The following is an 18,700-nucleotide window of genomic DNA, read 5'->3' on the forward strand; positions in this document are numbered from 1 at the left end:
GGTCTTGCAAGTCCCCCATCTTTATGGAAATATAATACTTACTTGCTGGAGAGACACTTTAAATGTTCAATTATATTTGCAATAAATTGTTCTTAATGTTTTTCTAAAGTTCTAAAGTGTTGGATCTATATATTCAAAATGCATTTTTACCAACAGTATTATTATTAGTATTATGTGTTTGATGCTTCTATGCTCAAGTGCAGATGCAGATGTGACTCCTCTGTCCAGCTCAAGTCTATTTAATGAGACAGGGCGATTGACTTTGGGTGGATATACATCGCCTGATAGTGTTGTAATGCTAAGTAAACAGTTTGAATTTTAATGAGAATGGTCAACTAATTTTGACTTAATAAATCCTAACAGGGATTATAATTGATGTCCTAAAAACATCACCTCTGACAGTTAAACTACTTAAAACAATTTCATGTGGTTTTAAAAAGGGAATTCTAATTTAGAAAAGAGATCACTTGCAAAGTCAAAATGGTTTGCTGAGTAAGCCGCTGAATGTGCTGCAGTTAACTTTGAAGACTTGGAACTAAAGACAATAATTGTTAAAGTGATGCAAGATCAGCAGCTTCAATTAAAACAACAATGCAACCTTGCAGACAGACCTTTAAATGTTTTAATTAAAAACAACATTTCACAATGTCCCAACATAACAAGGCCAGCCTAAAAATTACTTAATACTTCACATTAGAAACACATGGACCTATATTCAATGTTTATTGCATGGTTAAATAATATGTGTACAAGTCAAACTAATAAAGGTTCATTACAAGTGTTTAGGTGGCAAATTAATTTAATAACATGCAAGATACTGTATAACATGGCCAGCATGTACACTTCTGCATTTAAATTAGCACAGTATACTATCCTTGAAATAAGACATTGGGACATGTCTGTGAATATACAGCATCTTACCTTGGGAAGATGATGTTAACCTTAAAACACCCCTCCCTCCCTCCCTCCGTCTTCCTCACTCATGACATAAGAAGGCATTGTGGTTTTGTTACAAACAGTGATTCAGCATCACCTCAGTTGACCTTCCTGGGAAACATGTCCTTTTTTACTGTTTTGAATCTGCAGTGGGGTCTTGCAGGGACTTTTCTGACAGCTCCTCTTGGCTGGATCTCTGCCCTTTTGTCACACTGGGGTCTGAAAATCCTGGAGGATATTGGAAAAGACAATGGAAAATGTTCTTAAACTGAATAGGAAACCGTTAATCTACTCATGAGATCACTGTGAAATGAGTAAATAACAAATCATATCAGGGAGAGTGAGCACATTTATGGAGCGGAGTGGCTTTGTCTCTGCCAAATCAGCCACACATCTTTCCAGAACAAAGATCGTTCATTTTGTGTGAGCAAAGGTTGTCAAACCTTTCATGTGATCGTTTTAGTTCTGAAAGACAGTGGAAAAGTATAACCATTTCTCAGAATTGTTAAGTGATACGCCCTGCTGTGATAGGTGGGACTTTACCCAGTGGATATACAGTACATTCACAACAGTAATGAGTGAAAGAATGAATGATTATGCAACATACCATTAGAGCCACTTTCCTTCCATTTGAGCTTGTTGTCTTCGGTGTGTCGCGTCCAAGTGGAGCGAAAGCTCACCAGCTCAGCTGTGATGTGAGCGAGACTCCACTGCAGGCCTCTGGAGCTCTCCTTCCACAGATTACTGTTGAGAAATGGCAGTGCTCTCATGGCTATACTTGTTTTTCCAGTGTTACCCCAATTCACCTTTCTTTCGTTCTTTAGTTTAGATAGCTAGTGCAGTGCCTAATCCAAACATGCCTGTTTGGAAGGGTCCGATTGCTTGGCCTCCTGTATCGCTGCTTGCAGCTTTTTCCAGAAACATTGTACTCGAACATACATTACAGAAGCCCCCCAAAGCACTTAATATGCAACTATAGGCCTATACTACTGACTTAACGTGTACTTGTACTTCAGAGGAAAACCTATATTTACCTGACAGAACACATTGCAGATTCAGATTCTACCTACAAAATACCACAATTAAAATATAATGTCCAGCATTATAAATATTAGAATTGAAAATCTCCACCTTTAAGAAAGTTGTATTGAGTCATGATGTCTCTCTTTTTACTTTGACTAAACATTTGATAGCTGAACTTGCACTGTGCGGTAACAGGCCGTTTCTTATGACATAAGTAATGCGCCTTCTGAGTTTTTTGTAGTATGTTTTATTATAAACCTCAACTTGTAACGCATATTGCAGGTTCAATCAATCATGGTTCGGCTGCGGTTCATGTAGAGATTCAATGTGTCTGTATTTTCCATGTAGCAGTCAAACATAGTGGTAGTCTCAGGCTATGTGGCCTGGGCGGTAGACGCGGTGGAACCCGGCTGAGCAGAATGGCGAGAGAAAGTTCTCACGGGTTTGCTTCCACATTGCGCACATTCTCGTTTCTCCTGCTGGTCACTCAGCATTTAAAGAGTAATAATTGAACTCGTTTGCATTTTGAGGTGTCCCTTCAATAGCTTTAGATGTCTGTTTTGTAAAGGTGGGCAATGGAGACACTTTTGGGCCAGAGGGAGTTCTTAATTGCAACACCACAGCAAGGCTAAGTGGTCGCACCATATTTAGCTCTTTATGTATCCATGGTTTCCAGTCTTTATGCTAAAAGACAAACCAACCAAATGTCCAACCAAAAAATGAAGTACAGTTTTCTAGTGCAATACAAGTGCAATACTACTCTTTATATTACCTGTGTCTGTTGCAGGGGTCGGGTGGCCCTGGGTTCTCTTCCACTAAAGGAATAACAATCTTTTCAGCCATGTCCGTCAGCAGAGAGAATGTAGGATACACAATGAAGTCTATGAACCCTGCAGAAGAAAAGAGTGCCATATAAACATGTGAAAAGGAAATGTCGCTGAGCGTTAAAATATGATTATTTTTTACACCAGTAAATAAATTGAAATGTAATTTAAATATAGAAATAGGTTTTGTGAGACATACCAATCTGAGACTCGGCTACCAGGGTGCTTTTTCGATCACACAGAGGAGAGAAGGGAAGGCCGAGCTCTGCCTCTCTATCACCCTCACAAAGATAGAAAGAGAGAGAGAAGATATCTTAAAGGGCATCCCACACGTCACCTGGAAATAACTCTTAAAAGGTTATTTAACTGCAACACTCGCCAAGACTTTTTTAGATTGTTCAAAAAATATCATGCTTTTGTTTTTAAAGGTTACACAACACACATTAAGAGCCTTTTAGAGAGATGTTTCTCACATCTTGTTTTCAAAGAGAGTTGGGCTGCCTAACATCTGCTATATTCTATTTTTTCTTTATTGAGTCCAGGCAGTGAAAATAGAAGAGGAGGACAGCACATTGAAACGTATTGCTGCATTTACTGGAAAGCCACTCAGTCAAAGTACCAGCCTCACAAAACCAGCCAATCTGGCAGGAGTCAGTAGGCATCTGTGTGACAATAATGGCATTTTAAGTAGGATGTAAGAATGCACGATTGACCATTCCTACACATGACTGGATAATTGCATCTCTTCCTGAGCTAAGAATCTCCCTCAAAGTAATCAGGGGAGGTGCCTCATGCTTCAGCTATTCTCTATCTATAAAAACTAGTTCAGACAAATACGTTGTCAAATGATCTCATCTCAAGGTCCATTTAGCTGTGCTGAAGCTTTCAACTACATTCAAATTCATTTTAAGAGCTTTTTAAGGAATAACGATATTATGTAAAGCTTATAAACATGTAAATAGTTCTAATTCCGTGACAATCTGCTGAGGATGTCGTTATACTGCATCACCATAAGCTCCAACAGCTATTAAATCTTTGAGGTGGATATTCTTGTTCTTTGGTAAATAATGAGGTTCTCTGTATAAAGGAATACTTTGTAATGTTGTCATATGTTATAGCTTACTTTCTTCAAATCTACTGTACTTATTCATGTTTTTGTTCCGTAGCACTGCAGGTCATCTTACTCACTGCAAATAACAAAGTCATCATATAATAACATGAACCCACTGTCTAAACAACAAATATAATTTCCATTAACAATTAAATGCTCACTCTTTTGTAACACTATACATATAATAACAAAATCAAGTATATTGTTTATAGTGAATTTTGACTCTTTGAGTGTGATTATTTTGTCAAATTATGTTTCCAAGGTTAACAATTAATAAAAAATTATCATTGTTCATGAGGTTTGGAAGTTTTGAAAGTCAACATCACATTTCAACAAGATCAAAAAGTTTGGTATATATATATATATATATACCAAACTTTTTGATATATATATATACATATATATATATACCAAACTTTTTATATATCTGATATATCTTGGGACAGATATATCAATCGATTCTCAGTGGATGACTTTTTGCCCAGTCTTAAATCTTGTCTGAAATCAGACTTTGTAAGATCTAGTGTGTCATCAACTGCACAAGGTAGCTGTTCAATAAATCTTTCAAAGAGACTTTCTACTCTCTGACTGTCTATGTTTCATACCTGAGGTGCGATTTATGTCGTTTTTGTTTGCTCTGACCCAATAAACTTCTTTTCTCCCTTTCAGACTGAGTCATTTATAAAACTGCAGCTATTAAGTTATCAAACCCATCAAATAAGAACAGTAGTAGGTAGGACATGAAAGAACAGAGTAGAAATAATGTGAACATACTGTATGTGAAGGCAACACGTCTAGTCACAATACTTCAGTGAAAATGTTACACGATACATAAGATATATTCTATTAACTCTATGGCCCCATATGGTCTAAATGTTGTCATTTCTCCAGTAGAGCTGGAACAATTAGTCTATTAAAAATTAGTTTTTTACGAGAAAATCAAGTCGTTTTTTCTTTACATAAAGAGTTCTATTCTCTCGTTGTATGTGTGGTAAGATAATTTGGTTAATTGAATATTTCACATCTTTAAGAAAGGACGATGTGTGCCAGGTTGGATCCGGGGTAGAGTAGGCGCCCATATACTTAGAGGTTTATTACTCGACACAGAGGTCCATTGTTCCAATCTGACCTGTGATGATTTCCTGCATGTCTTCGCCCCTCTCTCTCTCCCCTTTCTCACCTAGCTGTCCGATCAAATAAAGGTGGAAAAGCCCCCCAAAAAGAAAGGACAATGTAACTATTTACCACGTTATTTCTCTTTTTCTTAAATGTTGGGGTTTTAGAGGGGTTATGGGCCAAAATATTGAAAGTCCTGGTAGGCCGATTTTGTTACCCTTTGAGTAGTTCCATGCTAGCTATCTCCCCTTGTTTCTATTTTATAAGCTAAGCTTCAGTATGTTAACCTGCTGCCGGCTCCAGCTACATATCTACTGTCCAGATATTAAGAGTGGTGGCGATCTTCTGGTCTAAACTTGACATGAAAGCAAATTTTCTATTCCTTTAACCAAATCTAACAATTATGCATTTTAACTTTTATCTTATTTTCTGTTTGACCATATTATTAAAAAATATTCTATGTCTGTGTCTATGTCAAAACAATAAGAGAAGAGAAGTAGAGAAAGAGTCACATTGTCAGTTGAGGTCTATTAGAGCTCCTACCTGCCTGAAAAACTCCTCCATCAGGGCTTTGGTCCAGCGAGAGTGCAGCGCCCAGGGCTTGGATGGATGGCTTATGTCAGCCGTGTGGAGTAACAGAGACAGTGCTTTGGGCTTATCAATCCTGTTGGAGAAAGCATAATGCACTTGTTTTGGTTTGCCGTGTTGTGCAACAGGTCTAATGACAATGGCTGGCATGACACTAATTTGCCTGTCTGCCTGTTTGTGCAGGGTGTTTGACTCAGTGAAATCTGCTCTCAACATTTTATTTTATGACCCCTTGATTATACACCACAGCGTGAACCAGCAGCACAGTCCATTAGCATTACCGTTCTTGTTGCTGTAGACAGGATTTCATCCCTTTGACTTGGAGTAGGTGGGAGGACATGTCTGTGGACAACACCATCTCTATAACAAGTGATCGCAGCTCCCTATAAACAAAAACACACAGAGACACAGTTTTATAGTTGACCTTGGATTACGGGAAGTAACTGTGCAGAGTAAAAAACACCAGACTCATTACATCTTTTTAGATATCCTGATGGATTTTCTAGTTCCCATGGTAACCCTGACTGCTAGAAATGCCCAATATACAGTATGCTGCTGGTGTTTATCTTTGATGATATCTGCAGAGCTCTTCCATTAATAAAACACATAGGCAGGCTACTGTAACTGTGATATGTAAAGCATCAGCATCCATGAGTATAAAAACAGTTTATACAGTGCAGAAATTAATTGTTCATATATATATACATATATATATATATATATATATATATATATATATATATATATATATATATATATATATAAATACACAGTACATGCAGTATATACACTGTATATTAAGTACATTACACATCACATCGTACAAGTAAATGAAAATGATAAAATACGCTGCGTGTAGCTCACTGACAACATCTCTGATTGTTACTTACAGTGCAGTAAGCGAGACAGTGGCTCATTTAATTTTCCATTGCTTATTTTTGTATGAATCACCAAACAGAAATAATAAAAAATGATCTTTTAATGATTCCTAAAGGAGACATGCTATCTTAAAAAGAGGAGCAGTCTTGCAGCTTTAGAAAGGACGTAAAGTCTCATTTAAGGACAAATTCATGCTTGGCTGATAATTGCCCTCACTTAGTCCTCTTCTCTTCAGATATTGTCACCCTGTAGTCATTTGAAATCCACCAACACAATTACACCATTCAACTACTCTTATTTCCAATGATTGGGCTGCCATTATTCTACGTTTTTCTTATTGTCAAACAAGCTCATGAAAAGACCCAAACCAACCATGCATTAGTCTCAATACTTTTAGACAGCTGTGTTTGTGATAATCATCCCCAAATACATTATTTCAAACTGAAGTTGTAAATCTTATAAAAGGTCAGAAATGTATAGTTTCATTTTGTATAGGCTAAATATTTTAATAAAAGAAAAGTCAAAACAATGTACTGTATGTATTTATTTATATAGACCAATATCAATATAAAGGACAAGTTGGCCTCAAGGGGCTTTGACCAAAACAGCTGGACACTGTAGTTATGGGCAAAAGATATTCAAACAGAAGTGAATTGTTCATTTTATTCTATTCACACTATTTTCTGCTGTGCATTAATACACAAGTATACAATATATATACAAGTATACTGCTTAAATACTCGTGTGACTATTAGCAGTGCAGCAGCCTATTCTAAAGCTTAATCCTTTAAAATGGATTTTGGCAGATATGTTCCATTGCTCTCTATACAGAAAAGGGTTTTGATTGATTTTTTTTCTTGTTGTACAAACCTTGAAAGGTTGTTGTCCAACATTTCTCATCACTTTAAATTTTAGGAAGTGAGTTTCTCAGATTGCCCTTTGACAAAAAGGTAATGGTTGGTTGCATTCAGCTGTGTTGTCATGTAGGTGGAGATCAGTGAAGTTTTCCAAGAAGAAAAGCTTGTCATGCCATTTGTTCAAACTGCATCCTGGTCTATTGCAACGCAGGTTTTATTTTAATTATCTCTGCCTATTCTATGATGCATTTACCTCCAGTCTGATCATTTGGGCAAACTACAGAATCATAATGAAACCTTTACTCTTTAATTAAATGGATATGTACTTTTTCAAATGGCCAAAAAAAAAACTATGGCTGTCAAACTTCTTCAACAGGAACAAGATAAACAAAATGCAATTAACTGTGCAACACAAAATAAGAATAAACATGAAATGGTTGAGTTTTTTATATGACATTTTATCCTTTGTATTGCAAATGCTATTGTATCAACCCGAATGTGGACGAATTCTTAAGAACATCTTTATTTAGTTCTCAGTAAATGAAGCATACTGTAGCGTAAGCTCAGACAAATGCTGAAGCGTGACTTGCAAACAGTTGACAACAGTTTTATTCATGCTTTATAATCTGTGGGCTTATTCACAGCTGTGTGGCTATCAGCTCACATCCAACTATATTCTAACTTTCTTGCTACTACTGTCAACTCCCATCCAAACCTAATAGTATTTTAGATTATTATTCTAGATGTAACTAGGATTTCATATTCATGTATGTGTTTATAAGGAGGGTTAGGTCTCCCAGCAGAAACCTTGTTGCTGCTTGAAGTCTTTGAGAGTTCTTTTGTGCCAAATCTGTGATTTATATTCAATAAATGGCCAGTGTCTCTAACTAAACCAAAAAGAAGAAATACAATTTTTGAAGGAAGAAATATAGTTGTCTTACATCCATTCCTCTTTTGTCAAGTTTGTGAAGATGTTCATTTGGTCATCCTGCAGCAGGCGAAATGCTGCACTCAAGTGATGGCTTTCCTGTACCGATCGATCATTGTAGATCAATGCAAACTCTGACCTGGCAGACAGACAGTTAAAGAGCAAGATTTAAGTAGGCTAGATCAGCACAGACAAGAGAACGTTTACAGAGTGAGTGTGTATGCATTTAGTGTATGTGTAGTACAATTCTGTTGTGTGAAGGGAGGTGAGAATGAGATGGTCCTCAGGGAGTAATTTGTGCACTATGACTGTAGGTCTGTAATGAGGAATCTGAAATGCTGAAGAGGTATTGGGATGTGATAAAAACTGGCACCATGTGGGTTATAATGACTTAATAAGTAATTAACTAATTTCTCAATCAGGCATTCTGGGTCCATTCGTTTGCATAATCTACTTTATTAGGCTGTTTAAATGGGTGTCAAGTACACTCTTAAAAGTTTTCCACCTAGTGATTATTTTGTTAAACCAAACATAAAATAAAACACTTGCAAAAATGTATTCAAAGAAAACATTCAATTGATTGTAAAATGGTCTTTTGGGGGCTGTTTAAAAAAAGTTTGTTGATAGTTTCATTTTTCACAGAGAGAAAGGCCATTGTCAGTTTGAAATCATGATTGTTATAATGGTTTTTAATAATGACAACATGTAATGATGGGAAAAAAAACAACAATTTACTTTATGGATCTAATTTCTTAGGAAGGTAATGTCCTGGTAAAAACTATGTCATTTGGCTGTAATTATACTCACATGTTGGCAATTGGAAAGCTTTGCCTAATGCCTGAGGCAGGGGGGATTGTAAATAAAGTACTGAACAAATTGAATCACATGGTCTAAATTAATTAATCTCTTCTGTCTTCTATGAGGTTTTCTCAGATGTTTGATCCCTGATTTGTTATTATATACATTTATGTATGCTTTAGCAATATGACATCCTGTGAAAAACAGCTGTTAGCAAAGCTGGAGGCAATATTAACATCTATGCAGCCATTTCCTCTTCTTACTCGGAAGAATATATGCTGCTATGATTTACGGTGAAACATTAGTTATTGCACCTTTTTTTATTTAAAACCTTTAATGTAATTTCCAGATCTCATCTTAACTAGTTTGACTTTAGTTCATAAGGAGTTGTTGATTTCCAGAGGAATTTTCTTCAAAGAACTGCTCAATCTAAACCAAAAAAAGAACACATTTCTTTTCTTTAATTGGTCACTAGAAATTTGAGGGCCAGCTGAGTTGCCGTGCTTGACTAAAATATTTATGCTGGCACTTTGTTTTAATAAATGAGTAAATTAGAAATGTATCAATTTAACAATGTCACCTTTTACCCTATAATTACCTCAAAAATACACCATCTTTCATGAGGAATGTTCATTTGAATTACGTCACGTATCAGTCCCTTTTTAGGAAATTATAGAAAGCTATACCATAAAACAAACACACATGACAACTGTAATAAAGGCTTTTATGTTTGTACCTTGGTTCTTTTGGGAATAATTCCCCTTTTGAATAAACATACAGTCTACAACTTCAAGTGCCATCCAGTCTAGTCCTGCAGCGTTATCCACAGGTTCAGTTTCTAAGCTTTGAGGAGCCCAATGCTGCACAACATGAAGCTGTTTATTTAGTCATATTTTGGCAAAACGTTCAGTGTTTGCAGCACAATTGGATATTTGAGAAGTGCATACTGCTGAAGGTGTGGTTTGAAAGGTTGCTATGGACGTTTTTGATACGTTAAAACTTATAACCCTTGGAATCAATTGTAACCAACATAAATTCAAGCAAAAGCTAATGTTCTTCAAGAATTAAGAATTTATTTTCAGCCTATAGAAGGTGAGTGTTTTACCCTGAAAAGATATGTTTTGGGTGGAGTACAACTTTAAGACTTTAGATTCAGCAAATAAGATATGCTTTGTATTGTGGACAATTACTGTATAGACCCAAAATAAAGCATGATGATGATAATAGTGATGGGTGCCAAGAGACCGAGTTCTTCAGTTCTCCAATGTGGAAAATCAACATCTAAAAATACCGTGTTCCCTCCATGAAAATGTGTTTGCTTTAGAGTCCTTTATTCCCTCTTTCTAAAAGTGCATTAAAGAAACACTAGCTTACTATTTCTACATTTCCTGACTTACCATTTTACAAATTATTCACAACAGGATGCGGCGTATGTATAGCCCATTCTAAATAAGACATTCTTTAATGAAACATGTTTTAGAAAAATAGCTTACTTTGTGTGGATGTGAAAGTTGTTTGTGGTTCCTGTGTGTTCATAGTCATGGATGGCTGCAGCAAATAGTGACGCCATCACCTCCAGCTCTGTCAGCCAGTGCTTTAGAGTAACAAGAGACAAAGCAAATCAAAATAATAAACATACTTTATATGTAGCATGGTGAACATACAGTTTGATTTAAAGGATAAGGCTTGTTTTTCTTATTGTCAACAAATCCTAAAAAAACTAACAATACTTTAGGCTTTAACTTTAGCATGGTAGGACTAGCTTCCAAATATTTCCGTGTTAGGTGATATATATTGTTTGCAACCGCTTTTTTTAAGAAACGTAAAAGCTTCAAAATACATGACGTAATTAAACAAGGGAACAGGAAATGCTTAAATGCTAACTCATTTCTGGGTTTTTATGACTTAGTCCTGCAATTATCTTGACAATTTGCAGAAACACCAGCATCATCCTTTAAAAATGCAATCCAGCTTCAAAAATAAACGTATTCAAGTGAGTCCAGTGTACCACGAGTCCAGAGCGCAGCAGCAGGCAGTGCAGTGTCTGAGTCACATCAGCAGCATGGACGTGGCTGTGGTATGGGTTGTTGTGTTTGCAGTATCCTCTCTCCAGTGCAGACAGGAACTCTGTCAGACACAAGATGGGGATCTGCAAAGTGCATCACATAACCATTTAGTCAAAGTCCTGTTGGAAAATCAAAGGTTAACATTTGTGCCAACAATTTAAGCTAAAAACAGCCTGAATGTTGAAATAAAGTTGTGGCTGGGATTGACAGGGCTTACAGTATGAAGAATGTGATTTGCACACATAATTTGGCAACACAGAGTTCCAAAATTATAATAAAACCCATATGCCTGATTATATCTGCAATTACAACACACATTTCTCACAAAGGCAGAAATAACAAGGGCAGTAATGATCATATTACTGTAAGATCTTCCTCTAAAACACCGACATTCACGCCTTTCTATCATAACATATTGTATGGGAAGTGCCCTGTATATACATATATGTATGTGGATATATATACATATATATATACTGTTCAATAACATTCATAGATAAACAACCTTAAAACGGCTGTTGAGGCCATATCTGGTGATCAGTTCAAATAACAGAGATCGTAGAGCGTGATCAGAGCTGGCTGAGTTCAGAGCAAAGACGTCAAAACTCCAGCGGTCTACATCCTGAGGAGAAAAAAGCAAAAGTAACAGCATTATTGATGCATACTTGTATAAATACATTCATGCGATCCCTATTGTGTTGTCCGATTTATAACACATGACGTGCATAAAGATTTACAAATGATCAGTGGAAGCTTACCCTGAGGCAGTTTACGACCGCTGCAGGTTGGTCTGGCATGGCTGCTGTGTAGGCCCTCTTGAACATCCTGAAATAATGCAATGTTTATGTTGAGTTCAGTTAAAGTTCAGATGTTGACACTGTGCAGCGAACTCGTCTCAGGAGCTGTTTATATAAATCCTCCAAAGTCCCTGTCCCCTGTGGAAGGATGTTTTAAAGAGAAAAGGAGGCTAATGTTTCACAGTCCAGTGCAGCAGTCTGTGGCTGTGATGGTATAAAACACTTTACAGTTATAGTACAGAAGTGGAGATCAGTCATTTAGGTCCAATATACAGAGTTTTATATATATGAGATTATAGATTACTTATTTTATTGTATTTAAGTCTCATAAATAAATCATATAGCTGTATGACTGGCTCTGTTTCTTTTCTGCTGCAGTTGCGCTGTTTCAGATCAGATAATAAACATCCTGACAAATCATACAGGCTTTGTTAATAAACTCATAACCCTTCAAATCTGAAATAGAGACAAAATGAACATATGTTTTATTTTACCTCTCCACAAATATCCCAGCCTGCACTGCATGCACAATGCTGCGGAACTTGGGCTTCTCGTCTGAGCGTCGCACAGGCCGCCGAACCCTCTGGGTGAAGGTAGACGCCAGCCAATCAGTGACCTCTGAAGGCACGCCATCTGACTGCAGCTGCTGTAGGTCATCCTCGGTCTCAAGACACTGTCTGAGAAATACAGCACACATACCCACACGCAGTGTTAATTAGAAAGACAGGATGAAAACAGAGAAATAGATGAATTCTAGATTAATGCACTGGGATCAGTCCCAGTGTCCAAAATCACTTAGGAGTGCACAGTATTTACTGTCCATCATTTTATTTGAGTGTCAGAATTGAGTGTTCATTTCTGCACTATATAGCGCGTATAGAACAAACCAGTGTATGACAATTCTACAAAAAGTTTTGTTACTCAAGATACAAATCTCTTCTGTTTACGGTGGTTGTATGTGTAAACCCATTAGTTAAAGTATGGAATAATTAAATGTTGTGGGGCCGCTTTCTTTAAATTCTAAAATTGATTTATTGTGGGTGGTCTAGACTTTAAATACCCATTTGTGTAAGATTAACTTTCTATTGGGATTTTGGCACCTGATAATCAGTGTTACACTGATATCTATGTGTGGAGTTGTGCAAAGGAAATCAGTCTATAACTGCTTTTATTTTTTATTAATTGCATGTTTTTGAATAAATAAAAAGTCATGTTAGTTTGGTATGGGGCGTAGCCTCACAACCCCCTTTGTGGGTTTCCTTCGGTCGCTCCAGTTTCCTTACCTTGCACGGCAGCTGGATTCTCGCGATATCGCGATGTAATGAGATTCAAGAAAAAATGCATATAAAAATCCATCTTGTCAAAACTTTAAGTAATGTTTTTATGTCTAAAAAACAGTGAACCAAACCACTCAGCATCCTGTGAGGAGCAACTGGCAGCTGGTTCAAAAAACGGCAGACGGGATAGACAGATGATTCATCCAATCACCTGCCAGGTATTATGTAAAGCGCCTGCCCTTTTGCTAACAGTTTCCAGTGATTGCTTCTCAGATTCTGTGTTAAAAAAAACATCTGGCTGGTCAAGTTCCCAGTTTTCTCCCACAATCCGAAGTCAGGTAAAGGTAAAGGTCAGATAAATTGGTGACTCTACATGGCCTTTGGGTGGAGTCTGCCCCACTTTGTGAACAGTGCTGGTATAAAGCCTGACATCCTTCTCTTCCACTGTGTTTTTTGCTAGGATACCGTCGCTGCATCCAGGACTTACTGGTGCCCAAGATGATTGTGATTGGTTTAAAGAAATACAAACCAGCCGGAGCATTTTATTCCCCTAAACCAGAATGTAAACTCGTACAGCCAAACCATACTTTAGCGCTGCCAATTTACACAGCATTGTGGAGATAGGTAGGCAATGCTAGTCTACCATGTGTAAATGTGAGTCTGAGTGGTTGTCTGTCTAAACATGTTTGTGCCCAAAGTGAACTGAGATGGGTATTGATACTGTTAAGGATTAATATTAGTTCTAACCTTTTCATGAACATTTTGGATATTTTTTTTAGGTAATGAACTGTTTACTGAAAGAACTAAAATAGTTGGTATAAAAAATAACATGTCAACATCATGTTATTCTACTATATCCTACCTTGTTCCATCGAGGTAAACTGCCTCCAGTAACGACGCTGTGAAATCAAGATTCTTTTTGATTTCTTGAAAGTCAACATCTGTCTCCTCCAGCTGCTTCAGCATGCTCCTCAGCCTGAAAAGGAGAAATGACCATTTATTAGGACCTCATTTGGATTTTGTCAATGCAAAAAATTAAATGGCATACCTATTTTGAGAGTACTGGAACTGCTGTTTTCACCTCTCCTAATAGCAAACGCCAAGAAGTAGTGGTGTGGTGAAAATGGAAGTTATGCCTACAGCAGTTAGGCATCAACGTTTCTTACATTAGAGCCCTGTGGAGGACCTCAAGGGAATTTGAAAAATAACACTTTTTTATTTAATATCTAATTGTAAATTAATAATAGGAATTTAAAAATTGGTTTTCAAATATATTAATTAATCCATCATTAAATATAGGAACAACAAATCAAACAGCATTTAAAAATGCAGTTTTAAAAACAGAAATAAATAGTTGAGTTCACAAACCAAATTATGAATACAGCTTTTAATAAGACATTTGAAGGGGCAATTTCTTTTCTCATTTTAAAATCCATTTCCTTGCTATTTATTCTTATTCAATTCAAAATTTAATTTTCAAAATCGTTTCGCCTGTCCATTTAGTCTTACCGTGCTTGTTGGATAAAACAATGCAAATTAGCATAGGAACAATCTCACTGATTGGCTAACACCTGGCATATCATATAGTAGGACATGGACAAGCACCAAAACGGAAGAAGAAGAATCCTGGCATAACACAATAAATGCCATAATCATGACTAGAATTATGATCAATGTACAGTTGGCCAAAATCATGACTATGTCAGCAGTATTGTTCCAAAGAACTATGAGAACGCTATGATGACGTTGATTCAGCTGAGGGAAAACTTTAGAGTAGGCTATCTCGTCCAGGTTTGATGAAATGGAGGATTTCATTTCTTCTCGGCCCCTACACAGGGCAGGAACGGAAGATTCCATGGAAAGTTTAAAGTTTAATCCAGAAAATCATTTTTATAGTACCTCTATTGAATGATGGATTAATCAATGGAATTGAAACCCAATTTACTCATTAATGTTTCTAATGATCACACTGGTTACAGCAAAAAAAAGTTGTAGTTCCAGAAAAAAGTCAGTTTGAACAAACTGAGGACTGTGTTTGATATAAGCTTTTTAAACACAGCCCTATAAATTGACAGCATGTATCACTGAGTAAGTGAAAGGTAAGAGGAGTGCATTAACAGGTTGAGAAATCCCCCTGGAAGCAAAGAGTTAATTTGTAAGTGTTTTAAATGCCAAGCTGTCCAAAGAAAGCTAGTGGCAAATAAGAATCATTAATGCCAAATCTTCCATGAGAGGAAAATTTCCCATGGTTGAAGTCTTATGTAACCCACATTGTGTCCAATTGGCTCCATGAAAAATTATGTTTTTGAGTTTATAAGTCTTGGCCACATTCTGATCTTGTCTGAGAACATGTTGCACAATCTGTAAGTTTTAATCGAATTATATGAGAGAAGTATGTGATAGAATAGATCTCCTGCAGTGTAATGAAAAGCAAATGCTTGGAGCACATGTCATTTACAGTGTTACCCACCTGTAGTGTGTTAATGTAATCTTATCATGTCACTAAATACAAAAGCTTAATACAGCTGCAATGAACAATCTCCCATGTAATTCTTGAACTTTGATTAGATATTATTTTCTGTGTGGCCATTTGAAAAATAGACTTATTTGATCTGAAAAGACCTTTGTGCCACAGATCATTTCTCTAAGACATGTTGGTAAGCTGCACGTACGTTGCCCTGACCAAAATGATTGTGTTCAAACTGCGCCAGTCTGCGGAGCCAACTCATGGGGATGAGACGCTCACAGCTTTTCAAGTGTTTATCACGCTGGCAAGGGCTTTCAAAAGCTGTTGAGTCATAAAAATAGCATGCATCTGAATGCCACCGCTCACTTTCAATCTCAAGTAATCTTTCGTGATAACACAGTCTTTTTTGTTTCAACTGTTTGCAGTAGAAGAGCCTCTGACAGAATGTTTACAGGAAATGACTCTTCGAGTGCACTTGTGAAACCTTGTTTACAGAAGAGAAATGACAAATCCTCCTTTGGCTAAGACTTTGTTGAATCTACACACTGCATAGTGTCATCCTTACTAGGTGCAAAGCAGTGTGGAAGACTTTGAATGGTATCAGCTTTGTCAGCACAAATCTCTAAATAGATTTCTGTGTGTGTAGATTCCATTGAGAAAAAAAGTAACCAGAAACTTAAACCCACATCAGATCATATCACCATAAAAGTACTATCTATTGACGCTATTAAATATTGACTACTTTGACATGAGAAATGTGTGAGTTTATGGGCAAACCCCTCCCCCCCCCAAACACTCAACGAGATATTGAGCTCTGAACACTGCAGACACTAATGCATCAATGTGTTAACCACAACAAAACACATGACCCAACATCTCTGCAGCACATTTCGTCACACAAAAAAGAATGAGTGTTCACACAACCACTTGTGAAAACAAGCATACATTTGATGAATTTACTGCAAATTAAAAACAACAGGGGAACAAGCTCAAAGGACTGTAAGGAATGCTTTGCAGTAATGTGCGGAATTAAAATGTGTCAAAAAGGACTGCTGCATTGTCACTCGTCACTGTGCTGCACAGGGTTTAGTTTTTGACTCACATATGTCCATTGCTGCAAAACAAAAAATCTCCAACATCAGAATGTGATGCAGACAGCCTTACTGCACCTAACAGTGTTCAACCATGTTCAATTTGAAAGATGTAGCATGTTTGGTAATGTCAGCCTTAAGTATGCAGTCACAGGAGGGCTGAACATGTATACTATAATATCATCGGTACTTATCTTAACCCTGTCTTACCTAGAGATGGGGATTTGCAGACGTTTCTTACGGATTCGCACCAGTTCAGCCATTCCACACTCAAAATGTGCCCTAATGGACCCCAGAGTTAAATAAAAAAACAAACACAGGACGAAAAAAAGAAAGTTATTGCAGAGGAGTTGTAAGCAGAAAAGTTCTCCAAACCACCAATGCAAACTTTGTGTGTCCTAAGACAGACTTCTGTTCAGCTCTCCCACCCACTTCTGGGGGGACCTACTCCACTTTACTCTGATTGGTTAGGCAGGCCCAAACTGTGTGTGTGTGTGTGTGTGTGTGTGTGTATCTTTGTGTGTATGCGTCTTTGTCAGTGAGTAAGTGAGTGTTTGTGTATATGTGTACCCCCGTTGTGTGAAGTGTGAGTGCGTTGACCTCACTCACTGATGAAGTGTTGACTGCGAGGCTTTCAAGCCGCGTGTACTCAAATCCCGAATGAGAATTTTCCACCGCAGCCACAAATTAGGGAACTACACAGAGAGTCTTTCACTGAAACCCACCAGAGTTACCCGAACCAAACACATAAACAAAGCTTGTCCTCAAAAGCCACCCAGGTGAACTGCTGTTCTCGATACTGCAGCACACAGAAAATGTCAGAGGCCAAACAAGGTACTCTTACTGTAAATTTAAAAGGAATTTTCTTTGACTGCTTTGACAGGTTGCTGCTTTTTCAGTTCTCTGCTTTGGCTAAAGTCGATTCACAGAATTCATAATGCAGAAAGAAAAATAAGTATGGTGTCACAGTGCATAACTCAAGATACAAAACCTGCAGTGACAAAGCCAGCCGTGGCAGCTTCAATCAACAAGAACAAAGCTCAAATCACAATTATGATCAAATCCATAATTTACTTTAACAGCAGAGTCGAAATATTTGTAAATGCCACAACAATTGATGTCAGCTGGGTTTTCTGAGCAGCAAAGAGAGCTTTCTGTCCGCTAAGACACCACAACAGGAAATCACACACACCTGCAACATGAGACAAGACAATGAAAGACGTCCCAAGACACTTTCATGGTTTTAGGTCCAGAATACATTAGTAGTCTTTATTTATAGAGAATTGTGAGAGTGGTGCGACAACGTGGCTTGCATGGGAAACCCCCTGCCTGCTATCTGCCTCCCTCCTGGCTTGTACTGCTTTGGCTGCTGGGTCAGTCTGACTCTCATGCTCCCATGCTCTTTGACATTTTGCAAAAATGAAGAGAAGTAACATCGCAACATGATTATCCATCTCCTGTGTCACTTTGAGTTGATTTGTTTTTACCAAAAGCTATGAGGACAGTCGACACTTAGAACTGCCAGAGAATGATGCTCCAGGTAGACTTAAACTCGTATTCTAACTGTGATGTCAGTGAAAAATGTAAACGTAAGACTAGAAGAGTCATTTATCTTGTGGCACTTACAATTCTTAAAATTCTTAAAATACTGAAAACTAATTTTCCTTTGTGTGTTTGCAGCCTCTGGCTTAATATGCTTTTATTTTGCTTTCCTTAGTCTTTGTCCATCATCTTCTCAGTCTCCCTCTGATGATGACAAACCCTCTGATCTCTCTCTCTGTCCACTCAGTTGACACAAGCCCACTATTACTCACCAACCTCTACACTTCAAACAGAGATATCTGACTGTGTGACACCATAAATCTTAAATGTGATGTGTCTCTGCATGGGAACGAGATGTCCAAGAGCATCAAATCAAAATAGATTTACCCAAGTCAAATGT

At 37.4% G+C, this 18,700-nt stretch overlaps 1 protein-coding gene across 1 annotated transcript; it reads right to left on the bottom strand.

Annotated features, from left to right (window-relative positions):
- Positions 1–706: 706 nt before the first annotated feature.
- LOC116687429 (calcium/calmodulin-dependent 3',5'-cyclic nucleotide phosphodiesterase 1B) lies at positions 707–17,191 on the bottom strand. The gene is made up of 14 exons (XM_032512807.1): positions 16,969–17,191; positions 14,063–14,176; positions 12,418–12,600; positions 11,885–11,951; positions 11,632–11,748; positions 11,069–11,209; positions 10,554–10,654; positions 8,276–8,401; positions 5,880–5,981; positions 5,554–5,674; positions 2,983–3,064; positions 2,732–2,849; positions 1,544–1,680; positions 707–1,164 (listed from the first exon to the last, which is right to left on the bottom strand). Exons 1-14 carry the CDS (start codon positions 17,019–17,021, stop codon positions 1,067–1,069), a joined length of 1,560 nt encoding a protein of 519 aa, XP_032368698.1. The 5' UTR covers positions 17,022–17,191; the 3' UTR covers positions 707–1,066.
- Positions 17,192–18,700: the final 1,509 nt, after the last annotated feature.

The sequence above is a fragment of the Etheostoma spectabile genome, chromosome 4 (genome assembly GCF_008692095.1).
Source record: "Etheostoma spectabile isolate EspeVRDwgs_2016 chromosome 4, UIUC_Espe_1.0, whole genome shotgun sequence".
Lineage (NCBI taxonomy): Eukaryota > Metazoa > Chordata > Actinopteri > Perciformes > Percidae > Etheostoma > Etheostoma spectabile.

Excerpts from the sequence above, each read along its gene's own strand:
- LOC116687429 (XM_032512807.1), bottom strand. The coding sequence starts at position 17,021 with ATGGCTGAACTGGTGCGAATCCGTAAGAAACGTCTGCAAATCCCCATC. Across the intron at positions 14,177-16,968 it reads CTGCAAATCCCCATCTCTAG|GCTGAGGAGCATGCTGAAGC; the intron begins GTAAGACAGGGT and ends TCTCCTTTTCAG. Across the intron at positions 3,065-5,553 it reads TGGAGGAGTTTTTCAGGCAG|GGTGATAGAGAGGCAGAGCT; the intron begins GTAGGAGCTCTA and ends TATCTTTGTGAG.